At 36.9% G+C, this 21,474-nt stretch overlaps 1 protein-coding gene across 1 annotated transcript in view; it reads left to right on the top strand.

Annotated features, from left to right (window-relative positions):
* Positions 1 to 12,384: 12,384 nt before the first annotated feature.
* The window catches only part of BEGAIN (brain enriched guanylate kinase associated), a 147,552-nt gene continuing 138,462 nt past the window's right edge, over positions 12,385 to 21,474 (top strand). Inside the window, exon 1 of the mRNA XM_054400469.1 lies at positions 12,385 to 13,128. Coding sequence (XP_054256444.1) covers positions 12,385 to 13,128 — 744 coding nt within the window. The remainder of the gene's footprint in view (positions 13,129 to 21,474) is intronic.

Raw genomic sequence — 21,474 nt, 5'->3', positions numbered from 1 at the left:
TGCTCAATTTCAGGAGCTTCTGATGAGTTTTGGATTCAGTCTTCAGCCTAGAGGCATTAATTGTTACCTTTTAAGAGGCAAGATCTGTTGTTTTCTTTTTCAACGGTGAATGGAAGGTTCTGATGTTAGGAGTTTGCCTTTAGGATACTGGGAAGATACACCTTCTTGAACACCCAAGTCTTGCACATTGCTCAGTGTTCAAAACTTAGTGGGAGAAAGAAACCAAATCTCTTTACAGCTGACAAGGAGCAACTGTAAGGGGAAGCTCCTAAGCATTCCCACAATGTCTGGGATGTATGTAGGGACTCAACAGCATCAGCGTGATAACTTAATGCAATCAGTCATCCTTCCTATTTCCCTGACAGCTTTTATTCTTTCAAGTCAAGGCATGGAGATATGGCTGACCATTTGCCATCCCACCCATCTCAGGCTGCCAAGGTAATGATGAAGAGCATGAGGATAACACAGTTCACCTAAATGCTCAAATTAGAGATGAAAGGTCCAGTCTTTTGGGAAAACCAAAGCAGGATAAGCCAAAACCTGACTACTCAGAGTAATTTCTAATTTATAAATACACCAGAGATCTCTCTCTAGCCAAAACCAGTGTTGTGAAAAAGACAATTTAAAGTAGAATGTTTCAAAATGCATGGCTACATTTAAAAGACAGTTTCTTATCTGCAGTGCAAAACTGCAGATACAATTGACTATTGGACCATGAGGTATATATTTATGTTGGCCTATACAGAGGCAGAATTCTAACAAAAATACTTTAAATGGTGACATCACTGAAACTCCAAAAGTATGTATGGCTGTATATATTAAATAGATAGATACACATGGATGATTTTACAGATGTAATTGTGTGCCTTTATAATTGCAATTGTTTGTGTACATTCAAAAATGTGATGCTATTTTTTTTTTCCTCCCAGAATATCAAGGGCAATCCAAAATAAATAGTTTTTAACAGCTGTATGATCCCTTTAGGGCAGTTCCTACACTCTCTTCTAAGGGATGGACCTCTACAGGTAACATACAGCTAGCAGAGCAAAGGAGAGTAGCAGGTATTGTACTTTATCAGTGCCTAGTCCCTTAAGGGAATTCAGTGGGTGTTTCAGTGGAAAGATTTTGTCTCTATGCAGCATTCTACTTATATTCACAAACAACACTGACTCAATCACTTTCAAACTCAAGTGTACATGACTAACCAGTAATTTCCTGCATTTATGACATACCATGGCTCTTCTTGATGCTGTTAAAGTTTGTGACAACAGAGAAAAGCCCTGGGAAGTCAACAGCAAATGACCCTTGGTAAGTTGTTCTGCAACTGCTTGACTTTTCTCTGCAAGCTTATGCTCTCATAGCAACATGGACAGCGTATCATTCTGTGCTGGATTCATTAAAAGAAAATGATCCTACTCTCAGTTAAAAAAAAAAAAAAGAAAAAGAAAAGCTGTAACTGTTGAAGCAGCATGCACCTAATGAGCTACTTCTAAATCTGTCTCTATCATTTCAGTCTGTGGACTAGCAGAAAAAAGATTGAAGAATTCCTCTCAAGTAAGTATTGCTTTCTTTTTATAGCATATTTGCATATTTTTTTTATTTCAAATGTATAACAGGTAGTAAAGTCTTCAGCATTGAATTAGTGGTGCTGCAATATGACAACTGAATGCCTGCTTTAAACATGAACTAACATGCTCTGTTGTTTCATTTGGCAGACATTACTGTCTTAAAAGGGAAATAGTTAATATATTAAAGTACAAGACAGCAGATTATATGAATAAAGCTTCCCAAAGATGCGGTGCCAGAAAACTAATGGAATGATTTATGTCATGATAGAGGTTTTTAAATATAAGTAATGCATCTTTTATTTGCATAATACACATCATAGAACATATCTGTTTGATCTCATCAGAACTGGAATATGTATTCTGAATATTCTTCTACCCATTAAGTATGAAATTGAAAAAATATTTACTATCTCCAAGAAAGGAAAGAGTCAGATAGTGTCATTATTATTATTAATAAAGCTAATATGTACACATTAAACCCAGGCCAGGTTTGTGTAAAAATCTGGAGGAAACTATTTGTAATGGTTGTCTTTGTAAAATTATACAAAATATTAGTCAATCATTGTTAAATCCAACAGAGCATAGATGAAATAGTCATTTGTATGAGAAACCACATAAACAAGTTTTTTGTCAAAACAAACAGCACTTATTGTAGCATGCTTTCTACAAAGTATTTAAACATCTCTGCTGAACATGTCTCTTTAATGTAATGAAATTAGGTGGGGCTATGGGAGTCGCAGACAAAAAAATAACTCCATGATTTTGCTTCATGTTTAAGCTGCAACTGTTGTAGCAGAAAGGACTTAGGAACAGGCAAACCACAATGCTAACTTTACATTTGGTGTGCAAACACACCATTATCCACACCCAAACAGACATTTTTTTTCTTATTTAGTCCTAGCTGCTTAGCACCAACTCCCATGGCAAACAACTCTGATTGCAAACATGCAGGTTTGCAGCACCCAGAAAAACTGTATTACAGCTGCAGCTGAGACATTACCGTTCTAGTATTAATATCCTGGAAACTTCTATCACAAATATGGCTTATACATTCACATAATATTATTTATCATAATTTTTATGTAGGCAAAAATACTCTGTAAAAAAAGCAAATTATTTAGTGAACTTCCACAGAAGATTTCATAAATACTTTCCTCCTGCTCAAGTTATCCATTCCCCAAGATCCCATGACAACATAAGTCAAGAATTTATAATTTATGTCTTCTAGGGTTTTTTTTTTCAAATTATTTATAACAACAAATTTAAAAGTATACTGCCAAGTCAACTCATTTAAATGCCAGTAAGCTTTTTAAAGCAAACTTCTAGGACATACTGAAGCATGGAACTGGAACAACCATTTCCTTATTTACTGTATAAGAGAAATAGGAAGTCTTCGGCAGATTATGCATAGGGAGTAATAAATAATGAAAGCACATATAACAAAATTACTGTGTTGTAGTAATGGTGAGCAATAATGCTTCCTTTTGCAAGCAACACTAAGCCTCCTAGGCCAGCTCTGAACAGCCTATTAATTAGAAGATAATAATGGAAAGGTTTAGTCTGACATCCCACAGCCCTTCTCCAAATCTCAGAAAAAAAGAGAACAGTTATAAAAATGCCAGTAAGTAGTAAAACTTGTGGTACTATCTCTGCAAGACTAAAGGAGATATCAGTGAGTAGTAACGTTACTAACAAGCTTTGATTTCACAGCTATTACTATTCAGCAACAAGAGGAAATTATAATTAGTAACTATCAGATTAAAAAGGTGAGAAGAAGGAAGAGGGCTGCATTTGTGAGGCCTACAAAGGGGAATTCTGACTTCATGGTCAAGGAGGCAGCAATACCTAGATGAAAAGGCTCATTCCTTCTTTATCCTTTGTGGTTTCCTAATCCTCTAAAAGAATAACCCTAATCAAATCTCACAAACCAACTACAGGTCAATTGTTCTGTTGAAAGTCAAAGCCCATAGGGTCATTACTGTGAATTTTTGTAATATGCACTTGAACATGTCAGTTTAACACAGAATTTATTAATGTGAATAAAATCATTGGCTGGGGGGGGGGGGGCGAGGGGCGGGGCAGAGGGTGGAGAGGATACAGCAACAACTTATTACTTTGTGGTTTATACATTTGACAAAGACTTTCCTCCCAGTCTTAAAATTTCCTCTATTTTTAGCATATAATTAGTAGAATTACATATTACTGCAGATGTAAAAAAGATGACAAGGAAAAAAGCTGTAGTACTGAAAGCTCTCCAGTACTCCTGGGAGTATGACTGGTATGGACTTTGGGCAGCCTTATTAATTCACCAGTAACATGGCATCATGTCAAAAAGGGATGTTATATGGCTTCATAGATAGCAAAGCCTTGCACACTGTGGCATCCAGCATCAAACTGGAAATGGATTTACTAAAAGAAATTAAATTCGTATAGACAATATTGTTGGTTTAGGGTTTTTTTTGGTCTTTTTTGGGTTTTATTTGGTTGGGTTTTGTTTTGCTTTGGGGGCTTTGTTTAATTTTGGTTGTTTGCTTTGTGTAGGTTCTTTTTTTTCTTTTGTTATTTTAATAAAGCAGAATTCACTGGGTGGGAAATATTTTCATTTCACATGAAGAAAAAGGAATTGTATTTTTTTCCAAGTCTGACTTCACATGAGAAACAAATTTCATTCTTCTGTTCACTTTTATTCTCTACTGTCTTAAATTTTCTTATTTCTTATTATTCTTCTTCTTTTTGCTGAATAACAATAACAATAATGAAAGGATATAAGGGCTGGGAAATAGGAAGAGAAAAAAGGGAGAGTAAAATGAGGAAAAGTGTGTACCTAATTGGGAAAGTCACACGACATTGCCATCCTACCTCAAAGAAGGATGAGTTTAAAAATAGATTGAAAAGATTTGACACTTTCCTAAAAACACACATGTACAAGGAACAGTGGAAGAAACTAAGACTCCTCATCTGTGTATTCTCAGAAGGATTAGTTACTTTGCTCTCTTTTCACCAAGTGACTACAAAGTGAACTGGAGACAGAAAATCAAATGCTAGTATAATGCAGATGACCTACAGCTCTACCCATCCTACAGCACGGCTACAAAGAAAGTACAGCACGTGAAGATCTCATGGAGCAGTTGGCTAAAGCAGAAGCTGAGAAAGAAAAAGATAGTGGCAGAGGACAGGAAACGTTTTTCAGACTCCTTCACAGTCAAGGTACGCAGCCGCGGTTGGTCAATAAACACTAATCTGATACAGAACCTGTTGTTCACACATTATGATCTCCATCTCTCTTGGATGAGGACAACAAACACTCAGGCAAATGATATCACAATCTTTTAGTGCCAAGAAGTTCTATCGTTGTGTGGCAATTTAGGCTGTGTGCCTCCTGTTACTGCCACGTAAGTTATACCTCCGGTGTCCCGAGTGTCCGACTCAATAAGGTGGACACTGGAAACAGCATATTTCTACCCATAAATCCTGCACCATATAAATTCATCTGCAAAATCATTCTCTTCCTCTTTCTTCCCTCTCTGCTCCTGTGGGAGATGCTCCTTATCAGGTAATGGTGGGTGAGTATCCCAAGACCTCTTAGGCCTGTCTAGGCCTAATGCCAGGAGGAGAAGGAGGGTGGGGGTGCAGGAGGAGGCACAGTCTGAGACCTGGCCAGCCTGAGACTAGCCTAGAAGTGAGGAAGAAAGAGCCCTGGAGGTTTTGGGTAGACCCTCAGGTCGGGAGAAGGGAAGTGTTGGGAGGCCTTTGGGTGTGCTGTAAGGGACTTTGTACACTTTGGGATATCTTTGCCATTATGTTTGTATTTTCTGTAAAACGCTAATTGTTTTTCCATTTAAACTTTCCATCATTCTCTAATCCATTTGTGTGAGTGTCATTCTTTTGTCCCTCTCAGGGCAAGAGAAGGATCTGTCTGGCCCTAAATCAGGACACATGGAGAAAATTCTCTGAAACTTGGCCTAACTAAATCATAATCTGTTTCTTATATTGTAGATACTTTGTATTCCTCTCTTCAAAGCAGTCAATTTTCTGAACTGTGGATAAATAAAAGATCACTTAAAGTCCTTGAAAACAGATCACAGTCTACAGCTTCATTTTGCTGGCTTTTCTCAGCAAGAGTAAAATTTCGCTTCATGAGAGAATGAAAGGGAAAAAGTCCCTTGGGATTAAGGGTAGTGAAATGTTGTTATGTAGTGCTGCAAGTGTCTGGTACATTTCTTTGAGCAGCTCAAAAATATACACAGCAACATGAGTCCACAGTGAAATTTTCTACTGCTAGGAAACAGACAACACAATAGCCAGTGGGTCACAACTGATACTAATTTGGCTGCTTGCACAGTGATGGAAGGCACAGTATTCTACTGAATGCAGTAAGGGCCTGTGTTGAATAGACTCTTCTGTTATACTTCCATTAAAACAATTTAAAGATTGATATATTGAAGCATTTTCTCCTTACATATGCCTCTTCTTCAGTTTTTAATAATTTTTAAGAACTATAAATATATCTTGCATATCAAATGAATGAGTTTTACTGCAGCTGTAGAACTTGTCAGAGAACAGTGACTGTTTTCAGGGTGAGCACAGGAATTATGCTAAAGATCATCTCTCCCCACTTATTACACACGTGCTCAACACTTCCTACAGGGTTAGCACAGCTCTGTCTGGTATACAGCTATAAATTAAATTAATCAGAATTGTGACTTTCGGCAAGAAAGATGGCACAGCAATTTGTTGTATTGTCTTTGGTCACTCTGCAGCTGTAAGACAGACAAATGTTTTTCACATCATAGTGGAGAAGTAGGTTAATGAGAATTTAGAGGAATTTAGATTTAGATTCAAGGTTGGATGCAGGTACTGTCCACCATGCAGTTTCCTGCACAGAAGCATGAGTTTCTTAAATGTCTCAAGTCTGTAGGACACCACAGTACTTTCCCACATCCTTTTCATGCTAATAAAACATGATTTAATAGTAGTAGCAGCACTGCTGCAATTTTCTATTTGTCTTTACATAATACAGAGCTACCAATAAATTATAAAGAAAAAAATAATGACAAGATTTTTAAATCATTCCCACTAACAATCACTCATTAAAATGAAGGAACCGAACTTTCATCATACTGATCCTGAAGACATTTGTATCTTAGAGTTACAGCAAATGTCTGCTGGAATTTCCCTTAGGTCTACATGACTTTCAGGTGAAACCTAGTGAGACAAAATGACTACAGGCAATACTGGCTATGTTGCCTGTCCATTAGAAATTATTTGCTCTAAAACAAAATAAAAAGATGGTGAAGGTAATATTTAAGGAAATGGAATTTTTGCTATGCGACACCTAGCATCCGAGAAATAGACATCGTTACTACTATATTGGAAAAGCAATGCACTTTCTGAGAGAATAATTAAATAAAACAATGCTGAGACTAACACTGTCTTGCTGAAGAAAGTGGGCTAGACAACCTTGTATTAAAAGCAAATTAGTGCTTGGCAACCACTTAAAAAAAAAAAAAAAGAAAAAAGAAACCATCTGCTTAAAGAAACCCAGAGTGGAACATCTGTATTATTTAAAGGAACAAACTTAATGGTAATGCAGAAAGGTTCCATAAAACACTCCACAATGAAGTGCATTAAATACTAACAGTAGTGGATAAGATGTGATAAAATTTTCATTAGCGGCAGGAGGGAAGAGTATATCTGAACAAGAATGGACTCTGTAAGAGTTGGGATATAGCTATTTTGAGAGTAAAGTGTATGCTGAAAGACTAACACATCTGTAGTGAAAAAGGATAATTTCTTAATTCTCTAAACCCTGCTGACTCTGGTGGGTTTGGCTCTGGTGCTCAGGCAGTATTTCTGACCATCTGAAAGGTTGGCTTGGAATTAAAAATAAAATACCATACAGGAAATACACTCCACTACAGTGGAAAAGTTCACCCATTGCTGTAATAAGAACAGCACAGTGTAATTATTGATCTAAAATCCTGGTGTCTACTGACTGCAGAAAGGGTCTGGAACCAACCTTTATTGCAAGTCAAATAAACCTTAATGCAGTTTAAAATCAGATTTACACTTTTTTTTTTTCATTTTTAACCAAAATAAATTGGTATGTATCTCAGCCACTTTTAGATGTGTTTACTTTTAATACATAATCTGCTGAAATTATCGTTAATGGATCAAAAAGCAGAATTTGGATATATAAAACCTTGCAAGCTTCTTTAGTACAAGAACTGTTGAATGTTGCCTGCTTTGACCTGAAAAAGATCTTTCAGAGCTTAACACAAAGAAACTTCTGGTTGTCATAACAACGTACTGCAGCAAATACAAGACAGCTTGTATTTGATTTTGATACTATTAGCAAAAATTTAAACCTCCTGAAGTTTAAAAAAATAGGGATAATTTTTAATTCTCACAAAACTCAGCCTTCCATTTTAAATCTTCAGACACTGGTCTGTTGAGACATTACATTGAATCAAGTCACATTTGCAGGTAACTTTGTTATGCTCCATTTTTATAAAAAATATGCAGTTTCTAATAATATCTATATAAAATGACCCTTATGATATAAATAAGACCAAATTAATATTTAGAAAAATCTTAATGTGTTTTCCTAAGAAACAAGTTTACTAGACAAGTCCCAATCTTGTCAAATGAAACACTGAATCCTTGTGAAAGTCATGTTTAAGACATGATCTCAGCTATCATTCTGTTATAAAAGTTTCAGATTCAGGAGTCAACTTAGCAGGAAAGGATTTGTATTACTTTGTTTATAGCCTTATATTAACACTAAACTGAAATAGAATATCTTAGACATTGCACCACAGAACATCTTAGCACCACACAAAATTATGAACTGGATCCACCTGAGTCCCAGGAAATGGCTCACTTACGTATTACCATTATATGAGTCTTGATAGCACCTGGAGGTGTCACACTGATCAGGGTCTCCTTACACAAGATAACAGGGTAATGGCAGAGCTGCTAACAAAAGACATCTCATTTACATTGATGTCCATCAGTTGTGTCAGTTTTCAGTTGATTTTGCACAGGCACACTGTTATTCCAAGAATTGTGGCCATCACTTCTAACACAGGGGAAAATTAATGCATAAGTTTTTTCTCTTAAGATTATTTTAATGTCAGTGTGACAGTTTAAGAACCTGGAAATAAGGCAAACATCTGCATAGTAGAGGGATGTTGTAGCAAGAAATTACAGAATTTGAGCTCTATGAACATATTTGTTCTGAGAGTACAGCTCAGACTACTGCAGCAACACATTGCTTTTCACAGACATACCTGCTTGCACTGGAATAAGAAATTCCTCTTGTGAGCAGTGTCTTCAAAGAGATTTAGATATATAAGGTAAAATAAATTAACACTTTAAGAAGTAAGTCACTTAACATGGAAAATAAATTATGAACATCAAATCATTATAAAATACTTCAGATTCTTAAGCAATTTTGATTTAATATTGAGCTTTTCTGTTTATACATGTGACTAGTGGAAATAACTTTTGTGATTCAGGCAATATCTGGAGATTTTTGTAGTTAATTTATTTAAGGAGGCCCACTGAATAATTATTGTTACTATAAACTTATTCCAATCAATTTTTAAAGGGACTGACATGAAAAGATAATTCAGGTAAGATTACTTAGTTGTCATTTTGCAGCTATAATTTATTTTCTTTTCTCTTTTCTTTTCCTTTTCTTTTCTTTTCTTTTCTTTTCTTTTCTTTTCTTTTCTTTTCTTTTCTTTTCTTTTCTTTTCTTTATAATTTGAGGCTTAATTTCTTTTCTTAATAATTTCATATCTGTGTCACATATGTGAATTCATTAGGCAGAAATCATTTGAAGCAAGAGAAGCAGCAATGTTAGCAGTATAAAATCCCACAAGTGGGAGGGGTTTATATACCTTACCTAGGTTACTTATAACCCATACCCTGGTATTTTTCATATTCTTTAAAAAGTTGTATTTGTCTCCTATGTAGATGACATATTTCAGAACAAATGTGCTCATTCCTGACAATAGAAGACAATTACATGAGCCATTTTTCTGGCTGTGTCACAGACTTCTGTGAGATTCGTATCTTAACATTTGCACATATTCAAGAGACAGCTGAACTGGTGCTTGTAGTTAACACAGCTTTGTTCATGCACAAATGAGCCCAGTCCTTCATGAATAAAAATCTCTTCTCCAAATATGTACACACCATTACAGAGTCTGGCTCAGCAATGAGGCTTGCTCTGTTTCTGAAACAGACATGTTAATAAGGTCAATTAAAATTGCAGAATTCGCATTTTGCCAAGCTCTAATGGATCCTACCAAGCAAAAGACTTGAGATACATTAGCTACGTCTTTGGGGAATCCTGTTTCCTTCAATGAGCAGCCATAAGTTTGTAGGAGTCTGTATTATGACATACTGAAAAAGCCCTTAATTCTGGCTTTACAAAGAAGAGAGTATTGCTGTATTGTTTCCTGACTGCACTGAAAAGGTCATGAAAATCTTTGTGTTGACAGTAGAAAGAATTCGTCAGCCCTTTAAACTGCCACCATTCAGATTCAAGTGAGAGAGAAATAAATATATCTAAAAAAAGATGGTATGAGCAGGATTTATGTATTTTAAACCATATCATCTCTGTGATCACAATAATGTTTCTAACATTCAATGGAATGGCACAGTCCCGTGGAAAATATGACAGCATTTCAGAAAGTAATTCCAGTGAAAGCAATTGATTTCTGATGTGTTAAAAGGATCTTCCTGTCCTCCTGTTATTTGCAAAATTAATACTCTTACTATGTTAATTTGAGTGATTTGCAACACTTCAGCAGCTTTTATGAACTATGGTTTAAATGAGTCCCGAAATTACCGATGTGGAGACAATAAATTCTGTGCAGTGGGCAAAGTAACTTGTAATGAGGAATTTAAATATAATAGCCACTGCAAAAGCCCATAGACCTGCATTTCAACCTAAGCTGCCTCTGACTTGTCAGATATGTGTATGCTCTTCACTGACGTTTTTACCATTCCTTGCTACCTTCTCTTACTCCTCAATCCATTCCAGATATCCTTCTAATGTCACCCTTCCCCAGTGTTAAAGGTTTCTGCTTGTGATTTGCTTTTCCTTGTTCCACCTGCTGCATTTCATCAGCCAGAAAACAGTGGTGGTGGCGATGACGATGGTGTAAGCAAAAAATAGTGTGAGATTACTTGCTTTTACTTTTATGCTAAAGTAAGGAGATGCAGGAAAATGGTTTTGAGACTATCAGTCAGTGTGTTCTCTGGTCAGTTCCTGTAGCAGCATATCATCAGGACACTTCACGATGATTATAAAGTGTGGTAGTTTTAGGCTGTGCCTAGAAAATTTTCCACAGGTCTTGAACAGAAAGTGGTAGAATGTAAATAAATTACTATTGGATGTAAAAAGGAAAATAATGATAAATTCTAAATAATCCCATTGGTCTGACTACTAACAAAATTGGTATATGTACACTAATTTTCTCTCTTTTCAGCTTCCTTCACTCTAACAGATACTAGCTCTGGCTTCTGCTGGCTTTGCTGACCTTGGCTGCATTCCTTTGTTGTACCTAAGTACTAACAAACAACTCTCTGTTCTTTCTCTTGTCCCGAGTACAGGAGGAGGGAAGGGAGCAGGGAGGGGGAAGCTATTAGTAGCCCCCTGGTTTTGCCAGGGGGGTTCTTGTGCTGTTTATAAATTGTAAATATATGTAAATAGTGTATGTTTTGTACATATTCCTTGCATTTCATATTTAGATTGTAGTTTTGCTTGTAAATACAGCTTCATTTGCTTTCTAACTGAGCCAGTCTGGCAATTTTATGTTGGGGGGAATTTTCAACCCACCACATAATGTCAGACTATAGCTCCTAACCTCACTTAAACTAGCCTTTAGGCTAGCTCTCACATGTACAAAGAAAACATAGAAGTCCTGCACTTGATAGTTTAGACTTGCCTGTGTATAAGGACAGTAGAGAATGAGAACAGCTTCACATTCAACATACTGGAAGAACCCATCACTACTACTGCAGACTCAGGTACAATGTTGAAACATTGTACTTTGCTTTTGATTCAAACCTTTAAAAATATTCTCGAACAAAAAATATGGCAAGAAAAGCCAGACAGAAAGTAAGAATTCTCTTCTCTTTTGCCTTTCTGGGTCTATGAGATCTGTCACCAAGCTTTCTAATAGAATAGCAAACACTAGTAGCATTAGGACAATATAGCATGACCTTCTCTACTATTGGATTTTAAAAAGCCCTGAAACAGAACCAGCCCAGACTTTACTTAGTAAGAATTGATCTACATCATGGTAGTTTGGTTTCCAGTTCAACAGACAGGAATATATCATGTGCTGCTTTGGATCAATCAAAGCCATGCTCATCCACTAGACACTCAATACCCTGGAAAATTTACATGTCCTATAGATTCTGTTCGTTAGTATGGCTAATTAAAATGATGACAATGTGGTATTGATCTAATTATGAAACATATACATAATTTAGGATGCATATGGGATAAAGTGTGGTGGCAGCACTGTTATGCCTTTCAAAGTCATGCCTGTTGTCTTACAAGATAGAGAAGGATTTATGGGAATGCTACTTTCATTGATGGCAGCTGACATACAGACACAAAAATGAATGGAGTCACAATCAAAGGGCTCCATTTCCTCTGTTAAGCCAGAGGGAGCTGTGCCTGGAAAATCAACCAAGCAAGAGGAGGTTGGCAGGGTGATTGAAGAAACAGCATTCAGTGCATCCACCACCGAATGTGTACCAGAAGAAGGAACTCTCTGGAGATTTGACAATGAACAGTTACTCAAAACACTGCAGCTCCAGTGAGGACAGCTTTGAGTTACAGGGTAGCACAAGGTCAGAAGCTAAAAGCTTTGTTAAAAGCAAAAATAAGGATGAAGGCTATCGACCCCATCGATCAAAGCACTGTCAGAAAGGGGGTGAAAAAATCCACGTACTGGAACACTCTTCTCTTCATCCAGCAGAAGTGGGAAACACAAGCCAAAAGCTCCAGAGGCAGAAGAAGACTCACAAGAAAAGCAGTTCCTCTGCGTCTGATTTAAGCTTGGTGAGCCAAGGATCATCAAGCTCATTGTCTGTTGTGGAAGAAAAAATAGAAGCTAAACTCAAATTCTCTCAATTTATTAATGAAGTTACTTTCAGAGTGCTTGATCCCATGAGCCTGAGGGCATACCGAGCTGCTAAACTGAAAAACACCTTTCCGACCAGTGTGAGAAGCCTAGATGATTTGCATATTAAGAGAAAGTCTTCTGAAAGCTGGAAAGAGAACATTCTAGGTGGGAAAACCTGTGAAGAAGTAGACTTAGAGAGTCTGAGAAGTGACGACATTGTGGCTGGAGCACGAACACGCAAATTAGAGAAATCCTTGTCCCTGGATACAAGTCCCTCTCTCAGGTCATTTGATAATGGTACCTCATGCAGAACAAGAACTGGCTTGCCTGTAGAAATTATGATTTCTCAAAGCAAACAAATGCCAGCCACAAAATCTGCATCTCTGCCTAGAAGTACAAGCATGGTGAGCTCTCTTTCAAATCACTTTTTTGGGTGGTATTTGAGAAGTACTTGTGCATTTATGTAACTATGTGAGAAGTGTTTTGTCTGTCTGTCTGGGCTCTTACTGTGTACACAATCTTTTCCCCAGAGTGAAACAAACATGGAGGGTTGATTTTTAGTAGCTGAAGAAACCGGCTCTAGGAGGTATGGGAGGAAGGAAAGACAGGATACAACACCCTAATTCTTTTTCTTTGGTGCCTTAAAGGAAAACTGCATGAGATCAAACAAGAAAGGTATTCCAGCACTGAAATTAAGAATACATGGAACTAGGTCAGCTCAGTTTGAGTTGTCAAGGCACTCAGAAAAGAGTGAGTAGAGTACTGTGAATAGAGGCAACTCGCTAGCTTAGAATTTACTTAGGTATGTTTACACTAAACAGGCATGCTCAGTTAGTGTGTCTAAACACCAGCAAGAGCTCTAACATCCTGAAAATATTTAGACAGTTTGTGCACCTGGAGTAATACATCTAGACTGATAATTTCATTTCTGATTGTTCTGAAAACAAAACAAAACAAAAGGTCCACAAACAAGCAAACAAAACCCCACCAAAAACAACGACAAAAAAACCCACAAAAAAAAAAAAACCCAAAACAATCAACCACCCAAAAAAAAACCCCAAAACAAAACATTAACAACTGGAAAAGAAAGGAAAAGGCTGAACCTTTCTTCTATGGCTTGGTCAAAAATATTTATGTTTTTAATTTTTTCTTAGGAGATTGTTTCTTTTGGCTGAGGACGAGGTATTTACGCTTATCAAGAAGGTCAAAGGGAAATTGTTGTTCTTTGTTTTCATAGCATTGTCAGAAATTCTGGGCTGCCAAGTGCTGAACTGATACATTATGCTATTACGTCTCCAGAGCAGGATTTGTAATCCTGCTAAAACAATAAAAGTCCAGGAATTGTTCCTTAACACTATACACACATGCACAGATGTTGCTAGAATGGGAGCTACTACAGCTGCATTATTATTATTATAGCAGTCTATTTAAATTCAAACAAACAAACAATAAAAATGAACAAAAAGAGAAAGAGAAAACAGTCTGTTTTCAGAGAGGACTATAGCAAGTGGCAGAAGATCCCAGTGTTAAGAATTTTGTACAATTTTTAGCAGCCCAAACTTGGAATTTTATAGGATGTCCTTGGGTGTTTTGATTATCACCTATCAAAGATGATTGCAGGGAGTAGAGAATCAGTGAAATATAATCAAACATAGAGAGAATTTGCACACTGTTGTGTCACAGCTCCACAATGGGAGCTGTCCTGCAAAGCGAGCAGGAGGCTCCAGCCTAAGCCCATGGCAGGATATGCATTTTCCACATTTCAATTAGCCATCTGTCAGAGCATTTTTTCCAGTGGACTTGCTCGTACTGTACAGATTGGAGTATCCAACTGATGGAGTAGTAACTGTCTAAACATTCCTGCGTGCTCTATAGTTCCATTCAGTTGATGTAGGCATCAGTCTACTCCAACTTAAGCATCAGCTTGCTTTAAATCCAGTCATTTAAATTAAAACATAGTAGTTACCAAGCATTTTACTGTAACAACCAACCTGTCATACTGCAGAGTTCAAAATGAAAAAAAGAAAGGAGTAGCGGGAAAGAAAACAAAAGCAACACATCTTCAGATTCATGTCTCCTAAACACAAAAACTTTGACTTCAGTACAATTTATTTAGTGCAAGCCCTCATGCTGAGCAAGAAGCAAAAGGATACCTGTACAGGCAGTCATAGGTACCATTGTAAAGATACATAAAAAGTACTTAATTATGTAATGTCCATTTGAACACACATATAGAGCATTACCTAAAACTGTTCCATGTTTTAGTTGCCAAATTATTATTCATATGCAGAAGATAATCTTCAAGAGAAATAAACTGATCCAGTTACATTGACTTGATTATAAAAACAAGATAACAGATGTATAACACATTTACTGAAGACCATGAAAGAAATGTGCTTGAAAGTTTGAGGTTAGGAAATCTGCACCTAATTAAAAAAAAAAGGTGACTTAGAAGAAGAGTGCTTTGGCATTGCCTCCTGTCTGTTATGTTTTCTGTAGAGCCCTGAGGTGTCTGCAGCTATGGCTGCATGACATTTGATGTGTGTATATTGGATCCAAACCCACCAAAGTGATTTTCAACTTTCAGACTTCTGAGAACTGATCAAAATGTTCTGGGACAGTTCTGCAGCAAGTATTTATCAGTTTGCAAACAGCTGCCACTGAAATGAAATTACACGAAGAAAATATCAGTAGATCTATGCAGAGAAATTTCCAGACAGCTAGCAGGATCAGAGGAAGCTCCAATAAGCAATTCAGATTAAAGAGAATAATGATAGGTAGAAAGCAATTGCAAAATACAATGGACATGACGTTGTGGTCTAAACATTTAAGTAACCTGGTCAGTAGGATGAAAGTATTTCTCATTTATATGTATTAATCTAAATTCGGCGTCACTGGATAAATAAACAGGAAAGCTCAAAATGATGTAACTAGATGAAAGCAAGCCTCTGAATCCACACCAATGTAGAGGAGGGTGAACAAATTAAGACTATTTCATACTCCCAGACTGAAATGAAAATATGAGTTCATCAGGCTGAAAAATGCAGGAAAAATCTGAAAAGGGTTGTACACAATACAAAGTTTCTCAGAACTGGGAACATATGCTTTCAGAATCTGTTCAAAGAGAGATTAATGTAGAGAGAAAAATGGATAAGTCCAAACATATTTTCCTCAGATACTGAGTACATTTCAAAGAAAGCCAGGCATGACAGCAGATTCATCTGTGTGTTTTAATACACATTTTTTCTTAAATATATTCATTCCAAGTAACAGATGCCTTCAGGAAAACTTTAAATAACACTGCTATTACTCCAGGAGGAAATTATGGGTAAAAACTTAGTTCTTAAATAATCATTCAGGAGACTAACGTCATACATGGGCAAGTCTGCAGCAGCCTAAGATTTGAATCAACTTGAATATTACTCTTCAGTTAACTTTTTAGTTGTACATAAACAAGGATCAATTTTCAGCTAGATCTTGTCTTTATGTATATACTTTGCTTGAGCAAGGGACCATATAACACAATATTAGACACTAATTTTTCTCTAACATAGGAGATTGGGCTTGTTTCTTTCTTAGAAGAGCAGTATCTTTTCATCTTATTAGGAGCTACCAGTAATACATATTCTGTGTAGAAGAGGTCTTGGAAGCACTTAATTATTGACTCATGACTGTAACACTATGCATACCTATCCTAAAGAATTGTGCAGTGTAGACCTTTATACAGGACATCAAGAAGATTCAAATCTTGATGATCTAATATAGGGAAGCTGTTTAATTCTTAAGCAACCATAGAGGTAGCCTTCTGAAGTGTCATAGGCTTTAACACAAATGAGTAAAGTGACACTGATTTCTGCTCTTGCTGCTACTTGTTAAGTATGAGGATTTCTGCTCTTCATTACAGGTTCCCTTGAAAGAATGCCTTAGCGTTCTGTGAAGGTGCAGGGGCATCTTTAGAAATTATACCTTCACACACCCGAACTTCCCAGGCATGAAGGAACTTGAGGCAGAGTAAGATTGTCCTTCAAAGTCTGCAGTAGAACACCATAGCAGTAGAAAATGCAACTAATCATCCATTTCTAAAGTAACTCAGTTTCTAAGGCACCTGAGTTCTAACAGAACCTCACTGAAAAAGTAGACAAGATGGTGACATTTTTTTTGTTCTAGGACAGAGCTTTTTTCTAAAGAAGGCTTTCAGTCCTCTTTCAGCCCTTCCAGCCTTCTACGATGTAAAAGAGGCTTTTTTTCTTAAATAAATAACAAATCTTTCATTTCCTTTTGTAGTATAGTGAAGTTCACAAGATTTGAGCTCAAATACATTAAAATGGAAAGCATCTATTATTTCACTGGCTCATGCATGCAATACATTAAAAGAGAAATAGTAAGATATGGCACTAGAAGCGGGGAGAGATGAAATGCTTTGTCCACATCAGTGATCAAGTCAGCAGCAGAGCTCAGGCCTGTAAAGCTTCCCAGTGTCCTATTTTCTGGTCTGTTCCTGTTCTTTCAGGCAGACAGAACAATACAGAATTACCCTAAATTGCAGAAATAATGAAGTTTTGATCCACAGTTCTGATAACTCAAGGTTACCAGAGGATGATAAGAAAGAGAACTATAGCAGATGCTTCAATTCTTCAACACAACATACACATGACAGACCAGATCATTAAAGCCTCATACAAGTCTCATATAGCAATGGAAAATGTTATACAACCACCTTTCCTAGTATCCTGGCCTGTCTTTTGCATGCTATCGTGCATGACACTGCTTTGAAGTTTGCTCCCCTCTGCCTTGCAAACTGGCAGTGACTGTTAGTAACCTAAAAATGTTTTGTCAAAACGGCTATTAAAATACATGCCTTAGTTCCTTCACCAAAAAATGTGCTTGAAAGAAGGTCATTTCCTTTCACCACTCAGAGACATCAGACAAATACAATTGTCAGGCTTGCTAGCTTTAAACTTGTTATCTTACAAAGTGAGCATAGCCACTGAGCTGCTAGCAGTACAAACCCTCTTTTTTCTTCATCTGCAGATCCCTGAAAACAGTCTCTGTGTGTGGTAATAGCGTGCAAGAATCACAGGTCAAAATAATTGAATTTGGGTGTGAAAATCCAAGTTCCACATCCTTAGTCAATTGGGGCTGCAGTTCTTCAGTACTTGCAAGGATTCCTACTACATCATTATAACTTTTCTACTGATATCAACAATGATTGTTTTTCTAATTCTGTACAATGCTATTATAAAATTGTCACTCTGGGTGCAGTAGTAATGAGTAGTATTGCAAATGTATACAGATCTATACACTTGGAGCTTCCAGGGTAGGTAAACTAGCTTTATGATACCTCATAGGCGTTAGGCCGCCAAATACACTAAACTATAAAATCTGAGGGCCAAAAGAAATGGAAGTGCTTTCTCACCTCACTCCATCTGAAATAAAAGACAAACCTTGTTTTCCACTGATCAAGCTACCATAAACATCTCTTCTGTCTCTGAGAGGACTTAGCCACATTAGGTTCGAAGAATGTAGTATTAGTCGACCTAGCTGCAGCCAACCTGGGGTAAGATGGAGCTCAGAAGAGACTAAAAGTCCAAGTATGCTTCATCATTAAATAGAGAGTGCTGAATCCTGTCCTTCGTTTTGTTAGTGACATTTACACTACAGTCACAAGACATGGGAGGCCAAGAAGGCCACGCACAATTTCATCTATAGTTAACACCTCTTGTCCCCGTAATGTGGTATCGACTCCTTTTTCCACTGCTAAAAGCAATGCAGCAGCCATGTACTATAGGAGAGATCAGCATGTTTTTAGAGCAGCAGATGTGACATCTTTTTGCAAGCAACAGTATGAACAGATGGTGTTTAGAGAGTTCTCCTTGCGTGCTCTAAAACACCTCCACTGGGTCATTAATGGATCCTTCGTCTAGTCGAACACAGTGCATAAAGCTACAATGTTCCCAAGATGACGCATATGGTCATTTACAGCTTCTCAGCTCATCAAATACAAATTAGATCAAAATCATCTTTACAGAGCATAGACATCTATAAGCCAGTTCTCAAAAGAGTAAGCTATTTATTCAAGACAGAATAAAATAAAGACAGTCTGAGAATAAAGACAGTCTTGACAATAAAAAGAACATGTTTTCAGCGGAATTAAATATCTCACTTTTAAGCCTGCAGTTTTTGAAGTTAAGGTTTACACTTTAGCTGTCTTCCTGCCCAGCCCCCTCCCACTCCATTTTTATAAAAGAAGGGGTGTAGCAAGTAATTAAGGAGGAAGATGTTTGGTTAAAGGAACAGACATTATTATAATGATGCATTTCTGCACAGGATTCAGGGCTCCAGCTGGAATACATAATAATTTACCAGTCAAATCTACTACTTACCTTCAGAAGGGCAGCTACTCATCCAGATAAAAATGTTGAGTACATGCCCTTCACATTGATTTCAGTATCTCTTGGCACTAGCCATAAGAAAGTAACATGGGTAGTCATAAATACTTAGTGTTCCTTTTCCAGTGGTTTTTGTTAACATGACTTTTCCCCTTTCTTTGAGTTTGAAAATCACTTCTCAATTGTACTTTATGTCTTGGGGTGCATTTAGAAAGAAGTGGTCTTTTCAAAGTAATGGAAGCTACAACAGGCTTGTAATAATTACTATCAGCAGAGAGGCAGACAAGGGAAGGCAAAAGAGCAAAGGGCAGAAAAGACCAATAGATCTTTATTGTCTGGCCTACATTTGGCCTGAAGGTCTTTCTGTGTAATTTATGACAAAAGATTTTAAAGGTATTTCAACCTATTTTTCATTTCATCCCTTAGCCAGTAGCCTATGTTTGTCATGTTCTCAGTTTTTTTTTTCCTGCCATACCACAGAAGCAAAAGACATCAGCATGCAGTGATTCTTTCCCACAGAGATATGCAGTAACCAACACAACCATTTTCTCTGGTAAACGTAGTGAAAATCACTGAATTTATCGAGAGAAGATTCAAGTGTAAGGCACTTCCCAGAGCAGGAGATTGCTCTGATTTTTTTTTCACTTGACTGATATTTTTTGCATACTCATTCTAAGGTTTTCAGCTCTGTTAAAATTCTACCCATTGACCAATTGTATGCAACTAATAGAAACATAAATATAACCTTGTTCCCCTTCCCACCATGTTCTAACACCAAGCCTAACTAAAATGAAGGTACACATCTTAATATGAGAAGCATGCGTTTCATAGAATCATAGAATCATTTTGGTTGGAAAAGACTTCTAAGATCATTGAGTCCAACCATTATTTAACTACTAAGTCTGGTCCTAAACCATACTCCTTAGCACCACATCCATCTATCTTTTAAACACCTTCATGGATGAGTATCCAACCACCTCCTTGTGGAGCCTATTCCAGTGTTTAATAACTTTCATTGAAAAGGTTTCTTCTAACATCCAATCTAAATCTCCCCTGGTATGACTTCAGACCATTTCCTCTCATTCTATAACCCTATCCCCTATTTTGAGGACAGAAAAGAAGAAATCAGTATTACATTATTCTGCCAAAGTTCCACTTGAATACTCTGTTTTCTCTAAAGGCTTGGTGCTCTGTGGGTTTTAGTCTTACAGCAAAAACTGCAGCATTAAAATGCTTAGACTCTCAAATTTCAAGGGCAGAAACCTTTATGATTTACCGTATGGATTGGAGGACCTCAGAAATTAAACCTACCTGCCCCAAAACCATGACCCTCAGAATATCAGGAAATACCAACTTTGACTTCAGGTCTAACAAAGAAAAGCAGAACCCCATTTGAGAAGTGGGGTTATATTTTTGAAATACATATATTTTTATAAAACTCTTTAAAAATGGCTTTTTCACAAACCAGATCAGATGTTTGTTTTAATGATTTCTTCTTTCCGAATGGGCTTAAATGTGACCTTCTCAGATGAAGCTCTTCAGTGCCAGGAGTTTTAGATGACAGGAAAACACATCTTGTGGATAAGAAAAAAGCAGCAGATATCATAAATCTTGGCTTTAAAACAGTCTTCCTTGATACTATCATAAGTAATCCAGGAAAATAAAGTGGAAAATATTAAAAGGTAGATGCAAAACTGATTGAAAAATGTTATTGAGAGGGTAGTTCATAATATTCAGTTGTGACTGAATTGTGACTCAGGGAGACAAATACTGTTAAGGATTAGCAAGCAGATGCATTTGCTTTGAGATACCATTGCTATCTATCTACAGAGAGTAAAGAAAACATGCAATTCTGCTCCTTTGTCTGATCTAGAAACTACAGCAGCACATTTACATCACTGTGTAACACTCTTGAGAGGATGCTTGTGAAATTTCCAAAAATGATAAATTCCCAAGAATAAGAATGCACTTTCTGAGTTTAAAGGAAGCTTTTCCATTTCTGAAAATCGGCCTTGGTAGATTTTTCTCTGATGTAGAAAACTTATTCAGTACCTAGAATGGACAGAAGTTGTTTAAATATCTCACTGTGCCTCTCACCCCTGAAATCACCACTGTATCTACAACTAAATTTGTTTCCTTTTTCACTACCAAAAGGTTATTCCAGAACTTGGTGAACAGCTAGCTTGATTGTAGTCTGCAGATCTTACTGTTATGACACTGCTGGCCAACAGCTCTCCATTTCTGATGGTAAATTCAATACCTACAAACATAAGCTAAAATTATTCAAATGCACATCTGTGTCTGTCAAGCTTATGAACTGTTTGCATTAATATTTGATGTTAGTTGGGCAGGAATGATTAG

The sequence above is a fragment of the Indicator indicator genome, chromosome 4 (assembly GCF_027791375.1).
Source record: "Indicator indicator isolate 239-I01 chromosome 4, UM_Iind_1.1, whole genome shotgun sequence".
Taxonomy (NCBI): domain Eukaryota; kingdom Metazoa; phylum Chordata; class Aves; order Piciformes; family Indicatoridae; genus Indicator; species Indicator indicator.
This window is presented reverse-complemented; position numbering and strand designations above follow the sequence as displayed.